Below are 26399 nucleotides of genomic sequence, written 5' to 3' on the forward strand. Positions count from 1 at the left end.
CTGTGATGCATTTACGTTTAAATGAGTATTAAAAAATGACATTGTTATTCTATCCATTTGTTAAACACTTTCATACCACGGAACCTGGACTATTTCCATTTTTTCCACTCTAAATAACCCTTTTACAGACAAAATTTTAAATCCCATTCTCCACAGATTATGCTTTCTACAGAGCCCGGTTCATTCAAATAATCATAAGAACTTCAATAAGCATAAATATCAATAAACTAAAAACATGTAAATGTTAGTACAACAGTATACCTCAGGATTACCAAATCTGATTATTTGATGCACTAGATTTTTTTTGTGGAGAAGGGAGGAAATATCCAGATGTGGTGATTTGAGTCAATAGACTCAATAACCTGTGAAAAATTGACTGTATTTAATGAGCCATGTACACCAATAACTTTATAATTCAAAAACATTATTTCTTATTATCATGTAAGTAAGAATTAAATTAATATACTTTATAAAGATGCATACTTTCTACTTGTTTGAAATATAACTAAGAGCATTTTATAATACTTAAAAGAATGAAATCAAATACTCTGTTTCTTTCAGTTAGTCATAAAATTAATGTTAGAGAAGGAGTTGTCTTCTGTCCCTTTGATCCCTTCTTTAATAAATAAAATGGCAGCTATTACCATGGGTGCATCAAGAGGCCATTCCACAGCAACGCTCCCTGCAGGATTGGGTATATCAGGCCAGCAAACCTTTTTAAACCTAGTATTGAGAAAGAATGTTTAGTCAACTGATGAAAAATAGATTATTAAAAACTAAAGGAATAAAAATCAAAGAGGTCAAAATACCAAACTTTCACAAAGGAATTTTTTCTTACGCTAACACAGTATTTTTCATTAAAATCATTTTCCGTCACATCAGTTTTTATTAGAAAAGATCTCAAGTAAAAATCTCGTTCTACAGAGACATTGCAGAAAAATTGTTAATGCATAGTCAACTTTCTGATTATGTGGTAGTTTAAATAATAGTATGCCAAAAAAAGGCTGTATATAAAAACTGCTGTGATCATGTTTCTGGTAGTTCTTCAGTGAAAAGCCACCTTTGCTCTAGTGAAAATGTCCCTAACATTACACCACACTAAATTTACACTTAGTTCTTATTTCATCAGCAGATAAAACACCATAGATGAAGCTGTAGCGTGTATCTCTCTGATGGAGTAGTAAACAGGAAACAAAATGAATCATTCATTCATATTAGGTTTAGCAAGTGAATGAAAACCTGGCCATAGTTTGACTTTTTACATTGCAATTCAATCAACACAAGAATATTAACACTAAAGTACATCTCAAAGTGTTCTCCAGGATCAAAGTATCATTTCTTACTTTTAGGAAAATCAGAATATACAATACAGATGAAGATGTACACCTGTTGGAAATGACACATCACATCAACTATACTTATATATCAACTTATCAGTTTTGGTAGCTAAGAACCTCCCCAAATATTTAAAATTATTAAGCTTATGATTAAGCTTCAGCCCAACAACCCAGTCATTCTTCATGCTAAAAAAACACACATTTTTAACTTTAACAAATCATCACAGCTATCTTTGGGATCTTGCAGTGTCCCCAGGCTCCAAGAAAGCAATTTAAAATCTGGCAGGGGACATCTGTGACAGTAGATGAAAGAATTACATTTCATACAGAGATATGGATTCAAACTCATGGATCTACCATCCAAATGCTTCACATGATGAAATTTTTAGTTTCTTAATTACTCCTTTACAGTCACAAACTAATGAAAATAATATTAATGTAACTAAGCAATACAGGCTACATGAAACGTGTCCTAGTGGTATACTTGCAGATATATTAGGAAAGTATAGGAAGCTTTCTGTCAGCTTTATTTGGCATTATTATTTCAGTATCTGACTTAAACTGCACTCCCCTCACCTGATTGAACACAGAATTGCAACTAGCATGTAACATTTTCCATAAACTGATACAGATAATAAGTAAATCGATTTCTCCTTTATCTTCTCCGTCTACTGCACTTTCTAAAATTCATATTTATTTTTGGACTACAGCACATTAAGTACAATTACAAGATATGTAGGCTTTTTTATTTGTTACTCCATTAACTCTATTTTCTTAATTTGACATTGGTTTGAAACCCAGCCCAGAAGCATTTTGAAAATAAATTTAAAAACGGGCTTTTTACACTTAAAGACTAAATACAGTTTTAGAAGATGAAAAAATGTACTCACGTGTGTTTTTTCAAAATGCATGTTATCCAAAGGCCTAATAGAAAGAACATGCTTAATCCAACGGGTATAGCAATGAAAATAATGTCTTCTTTATCTTTAGAGAAAAGAAAAAAAGAAAAAAAAACAGATGTTTATCATTTCTTTATGTATTCCATTAAGACAGCTGATTTTCAACATCAGTCACCTAATTAGCACCATTTCAAAAGCTTTGCCAAAAATAGTTAAAATTACTCAGAATACTGCAATACATTATACAATGTGTCAAAAGATGAGTATTTTGCATCCAACAAGTCACAGTTACTAAGCCAGAAAAGCGGCCTATGCTGGACCTTCTCAAAATATCTCAGGAACAGATGTATCACATTTTAAAATTTACTTTATTTAATAGAATCACACAATAACTCAGATGGGAGGCGACACATGCAGTACACCATATCCAACTTAGAAATTAGAATCAGGTTGTTTAGTGTCCGTGTTAGTACCAAACCAATCTTTGAGTATCAACCAGGTTGAAAAGTCTAATACCTCTCTGGGCAGTTGTTTTAGAGTCACCTAAAACTGCTGTATAGTGCCACTTCTATCTGTTAGTACGAAATAGATTTTAAATTCAATGCCAGAGGTAGGCTTTAAATATAAATAAAATACAGTTAACTCTCATGACTGAAACACACTGTTCTGATTTCCGAAGTACCACCCAGTGTAGGTCCTAATAACAATAAAGACCAAAACTCAGCACAGCCTAACCTATCTTGCGTCTGAATGGCAAACTAGAAGACGAATTTACAGGCCGAAAAAAAATGAATTAGCTTCATGTCTCAAGGCCTGTTCAAGGACTTTCATGTACTTTTACATATTTCAGTTCAGCCAACACTGTGAATATTAATAAATATGAAAAACATTCTTTCAGAAGCAGGAAAGAGAAAGTTTGTGAACTACCAGCACGCAATCATCATACCAATCTCCACACTAAAAATCTGACTTAATGCACAGCCATTCTAAATCTAGTAACTCAAAAACATCTGCTTTTTGAAAAACTCTAAGGCACTCTATCTCATAATTGATGGCACACGAAGAATACGTTGATCCCACAAAGATCCACAGTGTTCCATGGTTTTACTGACAGCAAGAAGATTTGGCATTTTGATCTCTTATCCTGAGGTTTTAGTCTGTAAAGATGTTCAGTGAGATTGAGTTAAACTCAGTAAGTGTTGGTTAATCTTCCTTGTCTTAACATCCATTAAAAATAAATAAATAAATAAAATAAATAAATAAAAATAAAATAAATAAATAAAATAAAAAATAAATAAAATAAAATAAATAAAATAAAAATAAAATAAAATAAAATAAAATAAAATAAAATAAAATAAAATAAAATAAAATAAAATAAAATAAATAAATAAATAAAAATAACTCTTACAGATGCCTAAACAGAGAAATTTTGTATTTTTGTATTTCTTACCTCAAAACTCCTTTTCAAAATAATAGTAACTAACCTGGAATGTTACTTACTGAATTTCAAAGTCTTGAAGGTTTTTGGCTCTCCACTGGTTCCACCAGCTCTATTGCTTGCCATGATATGGACAGTATATTGTGTATTAGCCTGTAAGGATGTCAATCTGTGGTGCAGAACATCAGAGTTCACCGTTTCATCTTTTTAGGAAAAGATTTATGTAAAAACAAACAAACAAAAAAAAAATAGTGTTATATCAGAACTGTACAAGTATTTATCATCTTTCACAAAGATAAATCACAGAGTGGTTTTAAAGATGACTGGACAACTTGACAAAGTGACCCTATCAGTCTTTTGTGGTAGAATGCTTAAGTTATCAAACAATGTTTGGCGATGCTATTTAAATAAATAAACCATTGTGTAGTTAATTTTAAAAATAAACACACAAATTGTTTGCTAAATTTAAAATATGTTAAGTATTTTATCACAAAAAAAAAAAAAAGGGGCTTCTGAAATTTATTTCTACAACCCGTGGAATCTAAGCTCAGAACTTAAAACAGTTGGTGAAATTTGTGTTTCTGCAGCTCATAAAATTTAACTATATTTTTAGTACATCAATCATCCAAAAGGATGCAACCTACCAGCACTGCAATATCACTCCAATAAAATCAGAGGAGGTTAGCCAAAACCAACACAATCTTTCCAGTTTCCAAATGCTTTTCTGAATAGAACTCAAAGTTTTGAATACCTTGTCCATTACTGGAATTGGTATGATATGTTTTACTTTCTTTTTTTTTTTAAGCAGGACGTATGTTGTAACATTCTATGTCTGCCAACAGAATTAATAACGTTTATGTATTATGAAATTAATGCATTTTCTGATAAATCAAGTCAAAGCTAACACATCACCACTCAGCTCAGCCAAGAAATGCTCAGGAAATAGATACACTGCAACATACCCTGAGATTAAGCAAAGTTTCTCTTAAATCAAGGTTTGAAAAGTACAGTTCTGGAGTTAAAAGACCATCAATGAAATCACCTTTGCACAAACTCAAAGCTCTATCTTAGATGTGACAAAAAGATGTGATATCAAGGAAGCCTCAAAAAACGACAGTACAGTTGGGTTTTGCCATTTAAGACTAACTCCCATGAGTTGCTATTTAGTAATATTTTCCTTAAGAATCTAATCTGATGTCCTAAAATGGGCACGGTGTTTCACGTGAGAAGCTTTGCAATGCTTTACAAATTTTGCTTTGTTTGAGGCTGTGTGTCTTAAGGATGACCCTGCACAAAACATTCAGCATTAACACATTCAGAAACTAACACGGCAAGAAAGATTATATGTAGGAGACTAATCTGACACAAATTGTCATAGCTTCATCTTTCTAACTTACAAATTACCAAAAATATTCTTGCCCTGGCTCTGAACTGGTTATCCAGAAGCAACTGAAGACATATCAAGGTTTGTAAATTTGAGATTGTTTAAAGAAAGATGTTAGGTTTCTGCTAACAGTGATGTCTAAAACGAAGAAGGAAAAAGAACAGTTAATAAGGCATTGAATGATCCAACAGTACTCTTGATAAACTATTCAGGAAGAAGAAATTTAGATCACTGAAGCACTTCTCATAAAAGATTCTGCTGAGATTTATGCTAGACGTTCTGAATAGATAGGATTATACTGATTATTGACAATTTGCATGGATACTATTTTTGATATAGGGGATTAACATACTCAAAAAGGTATGCTACCAGCCTACAGAGCAGGAAAGCAATATCAGACACAAAACATTAAGCTCATCTGAAGAAATTAATCTAAAAAACTATGTCCACAGAAATTATTTCCTGGCAGGCTGTTTTTGCTTCTTGGCTATTGTTTGCTACTTTGCTTTTATTATTAATTGACTGTAAAAATAGTTCTACCAGTAAATTTCTACCATACTGTTCTAGAAGTTCAGGACTTGGGACAGGCATCCTTCCAAGGACAAACATGGAACTTATAAACTTACTGAACCCTCAAGTGCTTCAAATTCTTGAACTGGTATAGAATCTATGCCTCACCAATTTATTCTAGCCACAATGTAACTCCTCTGTCTCTACTATGATTTTTTTCAACTGGCTTCAAATGTGTGTCTTGACAGAGAGATCTGAAGATGGAGAGAGACTAATACTTATGTAAAAGTGGAAAACTACAAATATCTGACAAATAATACTTTCTAATTTGGCATACACTTGCAATTTTATTTTATTTTTTAACATTACGGAGAACAGGCTGTAAAAATTCTCTCATATATGAGCTGCCATCCTAGTCTAGGAAAAAGAAGAGGAATGGTAATGCTGTCACACACTAAGTTTAACACTTGGAGATCCAACAGATCTGGATCCCGTCAAAGAAGCAGAAGTGATTCACTATTAAGATTCACTAACAGAAAGCTGTGCTGTACAAAATAAATTCAAAACAAATAAAGAAACTGAGCAAGAATTAACATGCAGTATTAAAGCAAGGACTGTTCACTAGAATTCTCCAACATCTCGGCTAAATCTAAAAAAGGTCCTTAATCTTTATGTAAGCCACATTTCAGTACCAGTATTTTCAGACGTATTTATGGTATACAATAACAAAGTATGCTAATAGCTACAAAAATAGTAATTATAATCAGACAGCAGATTGTCATAGCCCTGTTGTAATCTTTGATGTTTAATGTATACTTACTCAATTCTTTTCCACCTTCAGGTTTATAAAATATTGTATAGTTAGTGATAAAGCCATTTCTTTTATCTTTTGAAATCTCCTCCCATTTTATTACAACTTCATTTTTGCCTAGAACATCTGTATCAGCCACAGGACCTTCTGACGGCTCTGCACAGAAGCATCATAAATTAGAAAAACTGTCTACATGTCGCAACATTATCCATATGTTACTGCACACATACCAGGAACATTAAGAAAGCAAATGTACAAGTAAATGTCTTATTAGTGCTCTGACATAAACCCAAACTTTTATCATCCTCTCTAATGTGTAATTTCTTCTGATAATACTTCCCCTCATCTATTTTGTTATTTGCATATTTCAGTGTTATGAGAATCCACATATCTTAAGATTATTAAATGTCTCAATCCTCACAACATCATAGAGAGGTAACTCATAACTCTGAAGCAGAGGCTTGCTGTGCTTCAGTTTTGAAACAAGCATCCTCTTTCCCATTCTCTGTCAACTTTTAATACTGTCACAGCTCACTATGACCAGGAAAGCATTCAAAACCGAGTTGTGCTAGTATTACCCTATCAAACAACAGTCAATTACCTCTTTCAAGTAACTAACACTTAATATATTGTGATATGCGTTGTGCACATTTACACAGATCTAAAGGCACAGACATTAAAATTTTCACCTAAAATCTTAAAATTGTCAGTAAATTAGATTCTTGCAGCTGCCTGTACAAATCACTGCATTCACATTAAACTTCTACAAAGAAATATTCCCTCCCTGCCTCTGAAACACTATTTCATCTACAGTTTCTGTTCAACCATAAACCTTTATGGCTCCTTACCATTTTTTATATGCAGGACAGCACATATTCACTAATATTATACAATGTGACAAAAAGCAAGCTTTTCAAACTATTAATTTTATTCTGTGAGTAGAATCTATCTTTTATTAGAAGCACAACTAGCTCAGTCAACTGCATCATTGAAATCAAGTGTAATTACATATCTAAATGAAGCTGCAACATTTAAGAGATGCCAGTTGAAAAAAAGTCTTTGTAGCTATACTCTTTCCAAGTGTGTTGTATACTGTACGTAAGCATTACAACCAATGGATGACTTTCAAGCAGAGCTGTACCTGAACCTTCTTCAGCATCTGCGTCTGTCCTTCAGCAATGCCAGTACCTAATTTCTCAAAGAAAATACAATCTAAGAGACAGACTACAGCACACCTTTCACAACATCATGAAATACATACCTTTTTCTTGAACATAAGCTTGTATGGAATATGGAGCTGCTACTTTATTGCCATAAAGAGGATACACTGACATGTTATAGCATACAAATGGTTTAAAGATTTCTGAAAAAATAAAAATAAAAAAAAGAATAATTTCACAGTTCTCCACATAAAACATATAGATAGAATATGGCTTACAGTTTTGCCTTTGTACATATCACATGGACTCTGCACACTGATTTTTCATGGAAACTACATACACACAGCCAAATCATTACTATTTAGAGTTTATCAATTAAAAAAAAAAAAAAGTCAGCCCCTACTAGACAATGGTGAGCAGTTTCTCACCTATTTATCAGTGCATTATAAGGCCACTGAAACCTCTGAGCAATGCTTTAGGTTATAACACAAATATGATTATATATCATAGAATTATAGAATGGCTTGGTTTGGAGGGGACCTTAAAGATCACTCAGCTCCAACTCCCCCTGCCACTGGCAGTGACATCTCCCACTAGATCAGGTTGCTCAAAGCCCCATCCAGCCTGGCCTTGAACATCTCCAGGGACAGGAAAGATTATATGATTATATATAACATGCCAAGTTGATAAATCACTCCATTTACTTATTTTAATGAAAAATTCTCTCTGAAATCCTCTTGTAGGTTTCTTGTTCTCTAAAACATGTGAAGACACAATCTTCTCCCTTGAATTCAGTTTTTTGGATCTAGATTTTTCTATTAGAATAGATACTGCAAATTTCATGCAACACCACCAAGCTACCAAATTGCTTAAATATGAAATCTGTAGCCTAATCTAATATGGAAACAAACACCATCTTGCATGTTTTGTGAAAATCTGAGAGTTAAAAATGCTATTAAATTACTTGTGGAATTTCAATATAGCATGAAATAAGGCTGTTATTTTTTTAATGGTCTGAGGAAAGCTGCATGAGTTCAAATCCTTTAATATTAAACTGCATGCAATCTTTCAAATATCAATAATATTACATTTTGTGCATAATGTGATACAATTTACAGTATGGTGTTCCAGATCAGGATCAAGGGGGAGAGTTTCACAGGTGGGTGATATGAATGCAGATGCTCAATTCCTGTTAACGTTAGGTATCTTGTTCCCTTTGCTCCTTCAAGCACATATGTTAAATCAGGTATGAAAGTGATCTATTTGACATAAAGCAGAACAATAATGCAAATGTTATTTTTAAAACAGTTGCTTGCAAGTTCATCCTCCTTTGTTCTTTCTGGTCTACTTATAAATAAATATACATAAATACCTATGTATCTGTACATTGTTACAACCATAACTTGTAAATGAACATACTTTTGTTAGCTTTCCACTTTGTAGAATTTGATATATACTGCCATGATCTAATAAAAGGATCTGTCTCCAGCTCCTCATACCACTCAACTACATATTCAGTTACTTCTGGTTCAGAGGATATCCATTCCACAATCATTTCTTCATTTGTTGTATAGGTCCTCACTGTTTCAATAATCTCAGGAGCTAAAAATTTAACAGAAAATGTCAGCAATTCTATCTTTGTAAAAACTGCAGCAAGAAAAAAATTCAGTTAAAGCAAGCTGAAGTTGCTTCTTTAGAAAGTATGATGTTTAGCTAAGGTTAAACAAAAAGTGACTTTATAGATACATTCACATAAATGTACTCAAAATGCCTTAAAATGAAGCATGTAAGAATTTTAACAATTAAAAGAGGGTGAGGGGGACAAAAAAAAAAATCGAGGTGATGATACCTATAGAGATTTACACATACAGAATCAACGACAAGTCCCTCTTTTTGAATGCAAATTTCACAGTTTGTTGGCTGCAGCTAGTGCAGATAAGCAAGCTTTGACTGGGGCATCAAAAGGCAAGAGGAAAACAATAAAACATGTAAGCAGCATCATGACTGACAGTGAAGCAAAAGTGAACTATCAGCCTGTAAAACAGAGGTAATAGAAACCTGACTGCAATTCTAGCAAAGCAGAGAGAAAAAAGACCTAGCAACATCAAGTTTAATAATAAAAAAAAATAATAATAATAATAATAATAATAATAATAATGTAGTTTAAAAAAAAAAAACAAAACGTCACAGCATGGGAAAAAAAAAAAGAAGATACATTTATTGAGGAATACAAGAGTGGACAGAGAGGCAGTCAGCAACCTCCAGGACAAGATGACATCACATCTACATATCCAATTTTCTGATTAGACTGGAATTTAATTGAGCAATTCCAGAGGGGCACTTGTACTTTTTTCACAAGCAACTGATGTAGAAATGATTCAACAGTGTGTCAAATGCAACTTTTCTCACAGATCATGGGTAGGCAGCAGGATGTGGCAATACAAGGCTAACAGAAGATAACAGAATTAAGCATAAAAGCCAAAGAACAAAGCTGCTGTGCTACAGCAGTGCAGCTTTCTGTCCATGTCAGTGGGCAGAGTGGTTGCTTTGGGAATATATACAAATGACAATGTTTCTCTCTGCTTCTGTTAAGGCATCTTATGGACTTCTATCAAACACATCTTTGTTTAAATGACATTATTAGAGGTAGTGCAGTAACCAATTTTATGGTGGTGTAGACAGGTGAGGTATAGTTTGTTGAGAATATAATTTTATTTGGGAGGTTCAGGATTAAAACATACCAACAAAACAGAAAGTAATGTAACAGAAATTTTAATAACACATCAGCAAATGCTGGTCTTTTAACAGTGATAAGTTAAAACAAAAGCCACAACCATAATCTTCTATAAGGAAACAATATCTGATAGCAAAATATGACAACCAGTGAGATAATATTGTTCTAGTAAAGAGTAATGGACTATACACATCTTCATACATCATACGACTCTCTATATGGTTCTAAGACAAAAGTCCTTAAAACCATTTTGCTTCCACTATAAAAGAAACTTAAGCAGACATCAAGAAGATAATTTCTTTATAAAGAGAAAAATCTATCACGATACTTAGAAATCTTACGTTTTTCGTCAGTGGATGGAATCCTCAAAATAGCTGCAGGAGAATTTCCAGCAGAATTATAGGCAGTAACAGATATTATATATGCCTCTTCATTTAAAGGTAATACAATTTTCTTATTGGCGGTGATGTTTGTCATTTGAAGTGCAGCATTGTTTTCTGGAAAATACTGTATTTTGTAGCCTAGAATTCTCCCAGGGGGTGGAATGTTGCTTAGTAGCTATTAAAAAAAATGTATTAGTAAGTGTTTCACAGCATTATTTGTATTATCAAAACTATATATTGTATTAAAGACCACTGAATCTCTATAAATTAAAAATACATATGCTACAAAGATATGGTGGGAGGACGGGGGGAATGTCTGAGTTGTTTGAATGAAGACATATTCTAGCTTACAAGAAAGTCCACTATTTTGTTTCTCAATATGGATTCCTCAGAACATCTCACTACTTCAGAATAGCAGTCTGGGAAACAATTAGATAGCACGTTTTATTTCCAGATTGTTATTAATGTTATTTTTAAAAACATTTCACAATGCTATATTTTATTCTAAGAAGATATGTTATGAGATCATAGAAGAGAGTAACTCTTAAAAGGCTTTTCAGTTCTGATTTAGTTCAGTGAGGTGTTTTTTTCCTGACAACAAACCCCCCTGGTGGTTATATGTCCTACAACACTAAAATGCTCCAGTTAACCACCAGCTGCAGGATACTAGTATAATTATCAATTCATAAAAACTATATATACCTTCCATATAAGATGTACAGATCTATTTCCAGCTGGGTGTGAAAATTCAATTATCCTCCACAAATCCACTTTTTCTGAGGGCGCTATTCAAAAACAAACAAAATCTTGAAATTTGTTGTTATTATTACAAAGATAGCATGATGTGGTAAAAAACAACCAAAGAATTTCAAAAATAGTCTGGGAGCAACTTACTAAAAAGAATTTCTCCTATTTCTAATCTTGTGCCTTTTTTCTCTAACTAGTACAGCTTTTCTCTTTTTATGCAGCTAGCAACTTCCCTCTTCAAAATACATCTATTTTTTTCAGATTTCTGACACCACTTAACACTCAAAAGAATATTTATTTCATCTTTTTGTTGTTGTTGTTAATTGCTGTATTTTACCAAAGACATTTTACTGAGATCAAGGAAAAAAAAAAAAGAGCAAGTACTATCTTCTTAGATGACTATGGTACATACACTGACCACATTATATAAAATAGCAATTAAATTTTTTTTTTGTTGTTCTTAGAATACGTGATAGACTCTAATAGCTCAGTTCATTTTGGAGTAAACAGTGCTAGAAAGAGGAGCTGAGAAAGGTTCCTTGTGTGTGTATAAATACTTGATTTATAAAATAATTTCAAATTTATCAATGGTCTAGTCACTTAGTTCTCTCTTTTTTTTTTTAAGATTTTTGGCATTAAAAAGTTTTCTCTAAACCTATGTACAATCTCTCATATAATTTTTTCTTGTTCTTTCCATATGTTTCCTTCTAGTTTGTTTTGTTAAGTCCTAGAGACGACTTTCGAGTCTTATGTCCTGGTTTTGACTGGAATAGAGTTAATTTTCTTCACAAAGGCTCAGATGATGCTGTATTTCACATTTATGATGAAAATAAAGTTGCTAACACACCAACATTTTAGTTGTTGCTGTGTAGTGCTTACACAGAGCCAGGGACTTTTTTGCTTCTCTCATGCTGCCCTGCCAGCGAGCAAACTGGGGGTGCACAAGAAGCTGGGAAGGAACACAGCCAGGAGAGCTGACCCAAATGGATCAAAGAAATATTCCATGCCATATGGCATTGTGCTCAGCAATAAAGGCTAGGGAGAAAAGAAGGAAAGGGGGAACATTTGGAGTGATGGCATAGTCTTCCCAAAAAGCTGTTACACGTTACGAGCCCTGCAGTTCTGGAAGCTGATGAACAGCTTCGATGGAAAGTCATGAATGACTTCCTTGTTTTGCCTGCCTGCATGCAGAGCTTTTGCTTTACCTAGCCTTTGTCTCATGCCACAGGCTTTCCTGCTTTTACCTTCCTGATTCTCCCCTGCATCCCACTGAAGGGTAAGTAAGCAAGCAGCTGTGTGGTGCTTAGCTGCCTACCAGGGTTAAAACACATTATCTTGTTTTACAACTGGTAATTTAATTTCTCTGATTCATGTTACTGGACATACTTGCTACACTGCTTTTCTGCTACTATGCTACTTTGCACATGTTCATTCTCCATGTACACCCTAATTCTTCCTCTCTTCCTATTTACTCATTTTCTTCTTTAGCCCTGTATTGTTTGCATTTAAATTACCTTTCAGACCTCTTCCTCTCCTTATCTGTCTTGCAGTTTTCCTTCTTCTGTATTTAAATAAAATACACACTTGTTTTTCTTAAACAGAATTATAAATTCAATAGATTGAATATGGTGAAAATACAGTTTGCTATTATTAAATCCTAATTCCTCAAAGAATACCCAAAGAAAAGCACACTATTTAGTTACCCCACCTTTCTCCTCTGTGCTTGCTGTTTTCTCTCTAGACCATTCACTCCAGAATTTTGATTCAACACCAATACACCGAACGTCAACTGAATACTCTGTGGAGTCCCACAGACCCGTGAGATTAAGCGATACTACTTTCTCTTCAGAAGTCACTGCGACAGTGTCAATTTCCTGAAAGCAGATGCATGAACAAAAATGATTTGCTACAAAATTGAAAACAGACACGTGATCTGGTTTAAAAAAAAGGACGCAGTTTTCTCATTTTGCATCTCACTCCCGTAAAACTCAATCACTTTTTTTTATTTACTTATTTCATTTTTCTTCATAACGCCTTCATTCTTCTTGTAAAACTTCAGAATAAGAAATTTCAGCCAAAGGTCTGGGCTGACTGACCTTGTGGTTTGAACTGCGTGCAGCTCACAAGCAACAACAGAGCAGCTGTGCTGGTACAGGAGGTCCTGGCTAACTGTAGTTCCCAGCAACAGGGAGCTGTAGTTCTCAGCAGCAGGCCTACAGCTTCCTCACGGGGGGCAGTGGAGGGGCAGGCGCCGATCTATTCCCTTTAGTGACCAGTGACAGGACCCGAGGGAATGGAGTCAAGCTGCGACAGGGGAGGTTCAGGCTGGACATCAGGAAAAGGTTCTTCTCCGAGAGGGCTGTCACGCACTAGAACAGGGATGTAGTCATGGCACCAAGCCTGTCGGAGTTTAAGAAGTGTTTGGACTGTGCCCTTAGTCACATGGTCTGAATTTTTGGGTAGACCCATGTGGAGCCAGGGGTTGGACTCGATGATCCTTATGGGTCCCTTCCAATTCAGGATATTCTGTGATTCTATGAACTGGGAAGTAACTGAGTACTGGTAAAGCCAATGATCACCACAGGTAATTTGCACCTTGCAGCAGATGCATCCCTGGGGAGGCAGTGATCACCTGAGCTTGTGAGCCAGCGGGGTATTTATTTCTTCTGTTTTTCAAGTTACAGGGTCTTCTAGCTCTTAGCCCTGTAACAATGTTGGCTGTGACCCCAAACACCATCAGCATGAGATTAAAACAAAAAGAAGAATTAGAAAACAGAAAATGAAGGGAAGGGAAGGGAAGGGAAGGGAAGGGAAGGGAAGGGAAGGGAAGGGAAGGGAAGGGAAGGGAAGGGAAGGGAAGGGAAGGGAAGGGAAGGGAAGGGAAGGGAAGGGAAGGGAAGGGAAGGGAAGGGAAGGGAAGGGAAGGGAAGGGAAGGGAAGGGAAGGGAAGGGAAGGGAAGGGAAGGGAAGGGAAGGGAAGGGAAGGGAAGGGAAGGGAAGGGAAGGGAAGGGAAGGGAAGGGAAGGGAAGGGAAGGGAAGGGAAGGGAAGGGAAGGGAAGGGAAGGGAAGGGAAGGGAAGGGAAGGGAAGGGAAGGGAAGGGAAGGGAAGGGAAGGGAAGGGAAGGGAAGGGAAGGGAAGGGAAGGGAAGGGAAGGGAAGGGAAGGGAAGGGAAGGGAAGGGAAGGGAAGGGAAGGGAAGGGAAGGGAAAATGGAGCCTTTAAATGGTGAAGGAAGACAAAAGCATGAGGAGTAACTGATGTAACGTCTTCTTGGAAAAGTAAGAACAAGGTGAGTAACTTCCTCTTGTCTTAAAAAGGTCCCACTGAAGAAAATCTAACTAATGGCAGTTGGAAACTAGATCATTGTTCCAAAACAAAAAGTGAAAGGAGACATGAAAAGGAAATATTAGATCTGATGTATCAACCCATCTGGATTGACAACACAAAGTAGAAGCAAACAATAGGCACTACAGAAAGATTTAAGTGTTCCTGTACAGAACAAGGGATAGAATCACTACAGTAACATCAGTGTTTTCTTCTCCAAATTGGAAAAAAAAAATCAATAAATTCTCCAATTTCAAACTGAAACAGAAACATGCTACAATTAATTTTCAAGCTGGCTTAAATTCTGCAATGTCAGCAAAGGTAAATAAGCTTTGGAATAAGGGAGATTCCTTCTTGGGCGCCAATTTTAAACAGTAATGTCATGTAAGCGTACAATACTGCCAAAAATTTGTGAAAAAAATTATTGCCTTCTACCAGTTGAATGAAAAGTGAATCATGCTATAACAAAATGTAAGCACCGCTCCCTTAAACACCAGAATAAGAAGCACTCTGCTTAATAAAACAACCTCTAACATATGAAATTTTTAGTCCAACCTGATCACAAGAAACTCACTGTCAGAAATGGGAAATTCATGGACCTACAATACTCTGGTAGATAACAAGACTCCTTAGCCAACCTATAGCAAAAAGAACTTCAAAATTATTATTAATCTCCTGAACAACTTGAAGTAGAACTGCAAATATCCCAGTCTAGCTTTTTGTTACTCGCCAAATGGCTGTGAACAATATTTAATTACAAACTTAGTGCATGCAAGTAGAAAAACTGGTGATCATTTTTTCACTCAATAATTACAGTCCACAGCAAAGTATTTTTATTTTTTTTTGGTAGGAAGGCTTAAAAGATTAAGAAAACAGCTGTCATTTGCTCAGTCTTTCTTTTCTATACTTGTTCCAACAGACAGAAAAATGGCTTCTATATCCAACTGATTGTTTGATGCTGTCTTCATCAGCCATTGCCATTGGATTGACTACAGACAAAACTATGAATCGTGCTTGCCTAAGATCTACAAAAGTAAACTAATTGAAATTTTTGGCTTTACTGATTATGGCTACTGTTTTTTTTTTTCTCTAACACACCTAAGGGAAAAAGCAGATGCAAGTTTTGAAGAAGAAAATATATGTAGACTGTATTTGATAATGAAAAGTAGACAGGTTATTTCTCATGGAAGTGGTGACAAATAGACACAACATACAATAAGCACGTAACGTAGCAAAAAACATGAACGTTTTCAACATGTGTGAAGAATCCCACGTGAATGTAAGCATCACAAGGACAGGTGTGTCTGGGTTTTAAAGGGATGAACGTCTTGAATAGATCTTTTAAATAAATTTTAATTTAGTTTCTAACATCCACTGTAAACCTAAGACATTCTGCCCATCAGATCATCCAGGATATTATATTCTCAGTCCAGCAACTAATGTGTCATATCTACAGAAAAATGTTTTCCATAAGAACATGGGGAGGATGCTAATTAAAAAGCATTTTAGCATCAGGAACTATAGGTCTGACAACTACAATTAGTTACCCTGGTGATTTCTTCTCCTCTCCCAGAATTAAACGTATAATATGTTAAAAATAAATTAATAAACAAGGCCAAGAAAGGCACCTCAGTTTAACGAGCTTAAAAAAAAAGTCAAAGAACCTGACCTATTCTTAAATTTGAAATAGGAAATAGTATGACTGCAAATGGATTCACTTCCATACTGAGAAGGATTGGAATAATCCATCTGAAAGAAGCCATAGTCTAAATAAAATTATGTTTTCTTACAACACTCCTTCATTTAAGTGTCAGAAAGGTAGATTCAGAAAAATAACTTCCCTCATTTTCTATCTTGCAAAACTTATACTTGAATTTACTTGAAAATTAATATATAATTAGTCCCTCTTAATCTGATTCAACTACTATAGCTGGGAGTAAATGCTGTTTTCATCATCAGGATGAAACAGGAAAATAAAATAATTTCTCCAATTGTGTTTAACAGGTCATACCTTAGCCTTTCACAGAAATATTCAGAAGTATGGTGTGTACCAAAACAGACATTGACCAAAAGGAGAGAAAATTAAGATAGATAACAAAACAATAAACCTAAGATCTTGTATATCTAATTATGCTCCACTGAAATGACAAGCTTTTATCATCATATCCAATTACTTCTTCCCTCTTTTACAAATAGCTTTTTATAACATTAAGAAATTAGGCACAAACAAGTCCACATTCAGAAGAAAATGTAAGCAGCTTACCGAAGAGTTTGAATACAAGTTTCTATATCGAACCTGGCAATTTAAATATTGTGCAGGTATAATATCCTCAGGTATTTTCCAGGTTACTGTAAGCAACTGTTTTATACCAGCAACTTTCTTTATGGAAAGTATTTCAGGAGGTTCAAATTTCTCTAGAATTAAGAAAGAAAAGTATTAACAGGTGAAAATGGTTATATACAAGTTCAGAATTGGTCTACATGCATTCCAAGAAGTTTAACTACTTTTCCAGTAATGTACATTCCAGCAGAGAATTCACATGATATTCACATATTGATTTCACATATTCACATATGATTCTATAGACTTAACTCTACATATGGGAAGTTATCTATAAGCGAGACTGCACACAACTAATTTCATGCTGACAAACTCACTCTCAAATAGATGCGCAGATTTCTTCTGTCTGTATCAGTGCTGAAGAACACTACCAGAGTCTCTTCTCAAAGACAACAGCAGGGAGAAGAAAAGAAGTGGGGCTGGAATGCTAAGGTCATGCCCTAATTGCAGATGAGGGAAGAGTTCAGCTGAAAAGGATTTGAAGATGCAGTAATGTGAAGGAGACGATGGGAAAAGGATTAGCACTGAGAAAAGAGATGGCTGGTACAGAGGATATGGAAAGTGACAGGAAGCCACAGCAGGCTTGAACAGGGCTGGAGAGCTGACAGAGTGCTGCACCAAAAATACTCAATTGAAAGCGTTTTACTGGCTTCATCTGAAAGAGCACTACTAAGCCTTTTGAGCTCTTTGCACTGATTCTAGGATAACTGGCTCTTCTTTACACTTCAATATAGTTAAAACTTGCGCCTCATACAACTTCTTGTGCAGTACACACAGCTGTTTCATGGATACCTGTAAAGCACTGAGGAGCTGAATGTAACATACAGGGTCCAAGCAGAAGCATAGTATTGTTACTGTGCTTATATTATACACCGTACAGCTCAGGAAAAGCCTTCTAGCTGGGAGTCAGCCTTGATACCAATGTCTCACATGAGCCAGCAAATCAAATGCAACTCCACAACCTGCTACATGCATCGGGAAAAGAAAGATTTTAGAGGGATGTGCATTGTTGCAGGGACGAGTGACGATGCTGACCTTACCCGTCTGATATCAAAATCTCAGTTAACTCTACCAAAATGAATAGAAGAAAATGCAGCAAAGCACAGAGGGAGAAGAGGTAGACAAAATAGTACCATTGCTTCCAGGAATTACAGAATAGAATCATAGGCGATTTATTTATTTTTCCTAACCAGAAAGTAGAACAGCAGAATAAATGATGGGCAGATCTGCAAATAGGATATGATTCATTTACAGCCAAATACTGCACTGACATCTAGTACCACTCAAAAATACACACAGTCCAAATACCACTTATTTGACAAAGAATTTTAGTAAAAAGCCTTTACTTCTTAATAATTTAAAAACTTTGTAATTTACAATGGCTACTGCAGACATTAGCTAAAACATTGTTGAGGTACCTACTCCATGCTATGACTACAACTGTATCATTTTGATCACCTCTTGGTAAGTCCAAGAAACTGCTGAAAATTGCTGCCTGTTCTAAGCAGTTCAAAGAATCTTACATATTAAATGCAAACAGTTAAAATATAATGGGAGATTTGCTTCACTAAATTGGAAGCACTCAGATTTTAACAAAATAAAAACTGGGAGGAATAAAACATTTTATGTACTTAATAATGCACTTAATTTCAGAAACTTTGTAATTTTATGGTTTAATTTTTTAGGTAGTCCTGGGTGGAGCCAGGAGTTGGACTTGATTATTCATGTGTCTCTTCCAACCTCAGATATGCTATGATTCTATGAATTTTAACTAGCAATTAAAATGAGATGGTACTTTAAAAGCAAACCGATTTAAAAACAAATGAAACCTAAATAATTGTTTCAAAACTTAAATTGAAAAAAAAAATATTTTCATATTTTTGTTCTACAAAAACTAACTTTACATACAGAATTTGTCCCAGAGACCTTTAGGCCATGTTTTACAGAAAGGGAAAATGAATTGTGAAGGTGCCATCAGTTCAACATAATCTGTGATGTTATCTTTACTTAACGCTTTTTTAATTACCTATGTTTTCCATAGCTATAGGAACACACTCTGATGAAGCTTCACCCAAAACATTTTGAGCTTTCACTTGAAAACAAAAAGAATTACTAAACGGAGTATTTGGGTGACGAAATGAGCATGACTCGGTTTTGCTTCGGCAGCTGGAGAGCTCTGAGTCCGGCATAATCAGACCTTGCTTATTCTTACTAAAATTAAGAGAGAAAAATAGCAGGAGTTAGCCATTAGAAGATTTTCTCGGAATAAACCTGATTTTTAGGTTAGGAATTAATTATTATACGTTTTTGAGGCTGCAGGACTTTAATACTAAAAACCTCCCTAGGTAATGCATGTGTGCAAACAAATGCTCTTTCCTAACTGCACCGCTCCTGCATTCACTCTATAAAAACTAAACTCAATAAATAATGCATATGTATAGCCCACAAGGACTCAGCTTTAATTGTCATTAGTAAGACAAATTCCAGCAAGCAGTAATGAAAAGTAAAAATGACTTAATGGGGGATTCATAGGTTGTTATTATTGTAGATTAAAATCAAAGAGCAGTGAAATAATCAAGTCACTCCACACAAGACCTCCTTTAATAATACGTATGTAGATACAGCTAGGAACACATGCCTCATGATACAGCTATGAGATAGCATGCAGACCTGCTGCTGGCCAGAGACGAGCCGTGAGTGACACTGCTTGGGCCTCTGGGAGGGAAGATCAAAGAAAGTGGAGCAGGGGGGATCAACAAAACCAAAAACTGCTGTGCAACAGCATCTGGGAGAGAGGGATGAGAAATGTGAGAGAACCAGAGAAGCAGCCCTGCAGACCCGCAGGTGAGTGCAGCAGGAGGGCAGGAGGTGCTCCAGGCAGGCAGCAGCAGTTCCCCTGCGGCCTGTGGAGAGGCCCCTGGTGCAGCAGGCTGTCCCCCTGCAGCCCACGGGTCCCACACGGAGCAGATCTCCACGCTGCAGCCCGTGGAGGAGCCCCCGGTGGAGCAGGTGGATGTGGCCTGGAGGAGGCTGCGGCCCATGGAGAGCCCCCGCAGGAGCAGGCCCCGGGCCGGAGCTGCAGCCCGTGGAGAGGAGCCCACGCAGGAGCAGGGGGTCTGGGGGGAGCTGCCGCCCGTGGGGGACCCGTGCTGGAGCAGTTTGCTCCTGGGGGATGGACCCCGTGGTACGGAGCCGTGTGGGAGCAGGTCTTGAAGAGCTGCTGCCTGTGGGCAGCCCCCGCAGGCTCAGTTCGGGAAGGACGGCATCCCGTGGGAGGGAGCCCGCGTGGAGCAGAGGCAGAGAGGGACGGTGACCAGAGAGACGAAGCCTCAGGGACTGACCGCAGCCCCCATTCCCTGTTCCCCTGCGCTGCTTGGGGGGAGAAAGTGGAAAAGGGTGGATAGGGAAGGGCATTTATGGTTTGCTTTTAGTTCCTCAATGCTTCCTCTTGTTTGTTAGTAATAGGTAGTAAGTCAGTCTCCCTGTGCTGAGTCTGTTTTGCCCATGATGATAACTGTTAAGTGATCTCCCTGTCCTTATCTCAACCCCTGATCCACTTCTCATCATATTTTTACCCCCTTTCCTTTTGAGGAGGGGGAGTGAGAGGGCGCTTGTGGTGGAGTTTAGCTGCCGAGCTGGGTAAAACCACCACAGTAGTCATATAGTAAAACAAACAGGGAAATAGATCTAGATTAAAATTAATGGTTAGATTTTACTGGAAATAGATCTGCAATTCACTGTGTGGTTGAAGAAAAAATTGTGCCGGTACAGGAAGGAACTGTATCAATACTTCTTTTCAACAGCTGGCACAGTTTATGGTTTCACATGTTCAACTGTTACAAAACATAGAAACACTAGAAGCAGTAAGAAGTTCTACCTAACGAAGGTGGACTAAAATGTCGAGCCTGAAGTAGAGACAAAACTAAAGATATTTTCCTGTCCTTCCATTTGCATAAAAAAGATGCAATATGCTAATATAACTTACAATAAGAAAGTATTTCCTTTGGAGTCTACATTCCTTCCATTTCTCAAGGACATCTTACGCATTTTAGAAAACTATTCATGCAAACATATTATCTACAGCCTCAAGCAGCAGTATTATGAAAAACACATTGACAAGTATATTTGATAAAATCTGTGCTGTCACCTTCAAAACTGAGATTTGCCTTGAAACAACAGTGATTTCACTATTTTCACAGTAACTTACAAAAAAGTAAGCTACTAAGCAAAATCTAAAATTTCACTAAAACTGAAAGAATCAAATAACTCCTCCTATAATGGGGTTGTGAAGATACTAAAAAGCACAAGACTGCATAACTTGTATTTGTAAATGCAAATCCCCAGATATGAGCAAACCAAAAAGGACAATTCTTGATTCTTTCACTGAGACGGTATGACTCCGAAGACTACTAGGTTAAAGCCTAATGCCATCAAACACTATTGCTGTTGCTTGTCATTATACTTGCATAGTTCTGATTTTTTTCCCTACCCTAAAACAGCCTTCAGATGAGAAGTATGGTTGTCAATCACTATATTTTAGAGTACTATACTACACAAAATGCTTCGAATTAGAAAAGCACCTTGAAAACTTATTTAATCTAAAACAAATAAATAAATCCTAAAATATCCCTACATGCAACACCTTAGTACAAACTGTTGTATATGTTATTACTAGACAGAACAACAGGGGCTTTAATGGTTTTAAGTGGGAATTGTTTAAAGTAGGGGAAGAAGGCATCCTTCCCCATTCAAAGCAAGGACTGTTAGGAAGTTTCTCGGTTACAGTCCAACTAAGTGCCTCCATTCTGACTCAGCAGTAGAATATCCTAAAAGATTATATTTGTACCTAGGCTTACCCAGTTTGACCTAATTAATAATGGTACTTCAAGGAAACAAGGGAACGTCAATTCAAACAAATATTTTTGTACTGAGTATTGAGCTAAAAATGTTCATTATGTTTATACAGAGCACTAGAACAGTATCAGGTTGTAATTTTTTTAACCATTATCAATACAAAATTAATTGTGCTTACTGAGGAATGCCGCGACACTGAACTAGATGATGCTTCCAGGTTTACTTTAAACAGAAGTGAGGATATGATGGGGAGGGAGCTAGCAGTCTTACCCCAGCATCCCAGTTCCTGATACATCCAATACTTACATTTTTCTGTAAAGAGTATAGATTGTTGTAAGATTTGTTTCTCTTCCTGAAGTCCAGTTGCAGGTAAGTTCAACATTAAAGTAATAAATGCAGGAAATATTTCCTGGTGTGTCTGGTGGAACTACAATGACCAAGGAGAAAAAATTATTCTTATAAATATAAACAACTTTAATATATAAAACTTCCTATATTAGTCAGAAGGCAAATCTTCACTATGTGGCTTCCACAGAACTCCATTTTTTTTCTTATTGCCCTCAAAACTCTTCACAAAACCAAAACCATTCCTTCCTTCCTCAGGGAGGCAGGGAGACTGGCTCCAACTAATTCTCAGAAGTACTTGACTGAATGGGCCTGGTAACTCATAGTATAGTTTATAGTAACTCATTAAACATCTTATATCAAACCAAAATATGTTTTGTCCTGAACATCTAAGTACACTCCCTGTAAAGTGTCTGTAGCTAAGCACCAGTCCAGCCAGTAGCAGGAAAACAAAGAAACAGCAAAAATGTACAAGCGTTGTCTGAAAGATAAAGCTCCTCTTGGTTCCTTCCTAGAATACCTAGCCACATACCTTATTAAAAATGCTAAACTGAGAAGCCTGCATGGCCTCAGACTGCAGAAGACAACTTCCTGGGAAATGTATCTATGTGACACTGAAGCAACCACTAATTTCACTTATAAGCAAGATGGCACAAAGGAAACAATCCATAAAAATGTAACACCCTCAAAGATACCTGCGTTAAACACAGACTTCTTCACTCACTAGAAGAAATGGGAGTTGAAAGGAAGAGAACTGCTCCCACTGAAATAAACTGATTGAAGAAGCCATTTCTGTAAAATAATACTTTTCTGTTCTACCTAGCACATTTCTTAAAAAGATCTTCCTTTTGCTGACAAGCTTACAGCACACTTCACTTTGCAAACAGGTAATATTTTCTGCTGTTCTTTATTCTGGGGGTTTATTTCTCTGCATTTACTGCTTCGTTACTAGAATGGGATCCCCATGCAGGCATTAGTATAACACGGACTTAACCTGCTCAATAAAATAGAAAAGTAGTATTTATATTTATCCTGCAACTTTCTCCAGATGAGACTATGATTATAATTTTTCTGGAACAGAGGATTAGAAAGGAAATCATCCCTTGAGAAAGCTTAAGTTGGCTAGGCTAGACATGAGAAATAACCAAAGAGAAGGATCTAGTAGTCTCTGAATTCAACAGAAAACGCCCACTGCTTTAGCTGGTCAAGTCAGGGTCAGAGAGGTCATGGACTAGCATCAATAAGGATTGCCAGAAATCTTCATGCTTTAGTTTAGGGGAAAAAAAAAAAAAAAAAAGATACTTGAATACAGGTCTTGTAATGCCCCAAGCTAAAAAACAAGCAAACAAACAAAACTAGTTCTAAAAAAAAAGATCTGACAGTAAGTTACTCAAGAATATTAAAAATTTTGTCCCATATTTCTACTTACAGCCAGATTTAACTTCAGTGTGAACCAAAAGTTGTTCTTTGCCTAGGTACTTGATGAAACATTTCACATGTGCTTTGTTGTAAGTGAAATTATGGATGATTACACTAGATACAGTCTCATTCACAATGTTATAGTTTTCCTGAGCAATCAATTCACGATTCAATTTCCAGATTATGTGGCTTGCATTTCTTTGAGGCGTATAGTGTTTTCCAAGAACACAGAATAGTTTCAGGGTGGATCCTCTTTCAATTTCAGGAGATGAAGGAAAAATGTCAGCATCTCTGATAGAGATTTCATCTAAAAGCAAAATCAAAGACATCACATTACCTAGACTCTTTCAAAATACCTGTGGAAAAATGCTACCTTATTTTGCCATCAACATATATGTCTACACGTCATTTAATTAGATTTCCATACTTTCCCAGATAGAGTGGAGAAATTTCAACTCATATGTCCTTTAGTAGAAGTAAATGAAGAAAAGAGGCTGTTGCCATTTAAATGTTTTTAAAAAACATTCCTATATAAAAAGTACACCTGCAATTTCATTATATCATTACTAATAAGTATGTCAGAAAGTACATCAAACTGTTAAGTTTAAAATCTGTAAGCAGGCTGCAGTATATTTCAATGTTTCATTAGGACTTTACCCTTCACAGAATTTAAAATCTCAAACACAGTGCAGGAATTGTACGCAAAATATACATAAAAGGAAAACACAGAAGGAGGGTGAATGAATGAACTCAAAGTTCTCAAAGAGAACTCAAAGAACGTAAGAATCACCCAAAGGAATCCTGCAAGGAGCTATTTTAGATATTTTACTGATGCTACTTATTTCTTGGAGCCAAATTTCATAAATAAATCTGTTATATAAAAACAAAAAAACATCTTTCAGAGATAGTTTTTTGTTTTGTTTTGTTTTTTTCTGGAATTAAGAAATTAAAGGGAACCAAATATTAAACTTTCTTCCTTGTTTTCTGTTAATTCTCTCCTGGTGTATTTTAACCCTTATGTGACTTGATTTCTGTCTGTTGTTTTGCTGTCTTTTTGGTTCAAAGTAAATTATTTTAATTTCAAATTAATTAAATAAAACATGATTGTTTATTTTGCATACTGCTACACAGTTTCCTGTCTATCACATGTAAGCGTTCAGCTGCCCTGCTTCATATAGTTCAAGCTTCTACAAACATATGAATCCCCTCTTCCATGTAATCCCCAAACAATTTGAGATGCCATTATGTAATACACTACTGTTGTGTGTTAAATTGTATGTGACAAATTGCATTGAATTGTCAATTACCGTCAAACAGTCGTTTTTTCAGTCTGGCCCTGTGATTTCCTTTTCTAACCTATACTATTCAACTTAATCAGTATAAAGTGCCACTGTTGTCACAAGCAGCATTGTTAATCCCCATGTCACCTATTCACTCTGGTGTTACTCCCTTCCCACATCAGAAAGCATAACTGTGTAAGAGAACTATAGGGAAACTGAAACAAACGAAAAATAAGAGCTTGGCAAAAACATATGTAGTTTTCCATGCAGATCAGTTTTGTAACCACTTCGAAACCAGCCCTACAAACAAGCACTGCAATGGAAGGAGATGGAGATCCAGAGGTAGAAGGTGAGCAGGGCTGCCGTGTTTCCCCTGGCTTCAGCAGTTATGCAAGCTTAAATTGACCATGGAGCTGCCAAATTTATTTTAAAAATGACATTCACATACCGTTAAGTAACTTGTAAAATTAGGGATAATATAAGAATGTTAGTAGTCATTGCATGAACTTATGAAAAAATAATGTGTGACCCAAACCTGTCCCGAGGCAGCACACATTAACTGCTCTTTTAGTTCTCACGTGTTACATAAATATTAATTTGTTCCATTTACGGATCTCCAAAGTTAACAGTCTTGACAACCCAACAAGAACTGACCTATGCACGGTATGATTTTCTTATGCAGTCTCCTCCTATATCCTGTGCAGCAGAGAAACAGCTACCCAGGTAAGCTTTAAAATATTCTTTTTTAAAAACACAAAAGAAAACAAATCCAGGCTGCAACAATCATAATTTACATTCCACAAAGAGATCAAGAATGCTAAAAATTAATTTTTCACATTATACTGTATGCTATTTAATGTGTACAGTATGGTTCTATTTTTTTTTCGTTTTAATAATGCTTGGAAATTTTACTTGGTGAAAGACACCTTTTCGAAAATTTTCTTATGGCAAGACAAGTGCTAATAATAAAGAAACACACCTGCTACAGAACTTCCGCAGAGCAAGATGAACATCCAAATCCAACAGCTGAACATTTCCTTTTCATAAACTATGGGCAGGAAACACTGTCATAAAAAATAAGAAATACATACATAAAAATAATATACTTCAAGTAAAGGTGTCCCCATAACTTTAATACTTTGCAAACATTTGTGTAAGAGTTAATGATGACTCACTTGGATTCAAGTTTGCTTTATCTAAGTGTAGGTTCCTGCACAATGAGAGAAATTTGATGCAGTTTTCCTAAGGTAAGTGCTTGAGTTTTCCATGAAGAAGAGAGAGGTAAGCACACCTGAAATCCTTCTGGGGGTGATCCAGTCTGCCTTCCAATGGCAGTGTAAAGAATGGTTGAGAAATGCCTTTATGTCTGTTTGAAATTCAGCCTGCCTAGCTATCTTCTGTGGAGAGACATTTAGCAAGGCTAATTTTTTTA

General features: G+C 36.0%; 1 protein-coding gene across 4 annotated transcripts in view; it reads right to left on the minus strand.

Annotated features, from left to right (window-relative positions):
- The window catches only part of IL31RA (interleukin 31 receptor A), a 43413-nt gene that overhangs the window by 8370 nt on the left and 8644 nt on the right, over window positions 1–26399 (minus strand). For all 4 annotated transcript variants that reach the window (XM_083816987.1, XM_083816985.1, XM_083816984.1 and 1 more), the window contains 14 exons: window positions 25947–26031; window positions 23698–23994; window positions 22230–22350; window positions 19096–19280; window positions 16992–17143; window positions 13112–13277; window positions 11359–11441; window positions 10615–10831; window positions 8959–9141; window positions 7641–7742; window positions 6389–6535; window positions 3737–3877; window positions 2228–2321; window positions 645–723 (listed from right to left, as the gene is read on the minus strand). In XM_083816987.1, the coding sequence (XP_083673113.1) occupies window positions 645–723; window positions 2228–2321; window positions 3737–3877; window positions 6389–6535; window positions 7641–7742; window positions 8959–9141; window positions 10615–10831; window positions 11359–11441; window positions 13112–13277; window positions 16992–17143; window positions 19096–19280; window positions 22230–22350; window positions 23698–23994; window positions 25947–26001 (2022 nt within the window). In that variant the 5' untranslated portion in view covers window positions 26002–26031. The remainder of the gene's footprint in view (window positions 1–644; window positions 724–2227; window positions 2322–3736; window positions 3878–6388; window positions 6536–7640; window positions 7743–8958; window positions 9142–10614; window positions 10832–11358; window positions 11442–13111; window positions 13278–16991; window positions 17144–19095; window positions 19281–22229; window positions 22351–23697; window positions 23995–25946; window positions 26032–26399) is intronic.

The sequence above is a fragment of the Anser anser genome (genome assembly GCF_964211835.1).
Source record: "Anser anser genome assembly, chromosome: Z".
NCBI lineage: Eukaryota > Metazoa > Chordata > Aves > Anseriformes > Anatidae > Anser > Anser anser.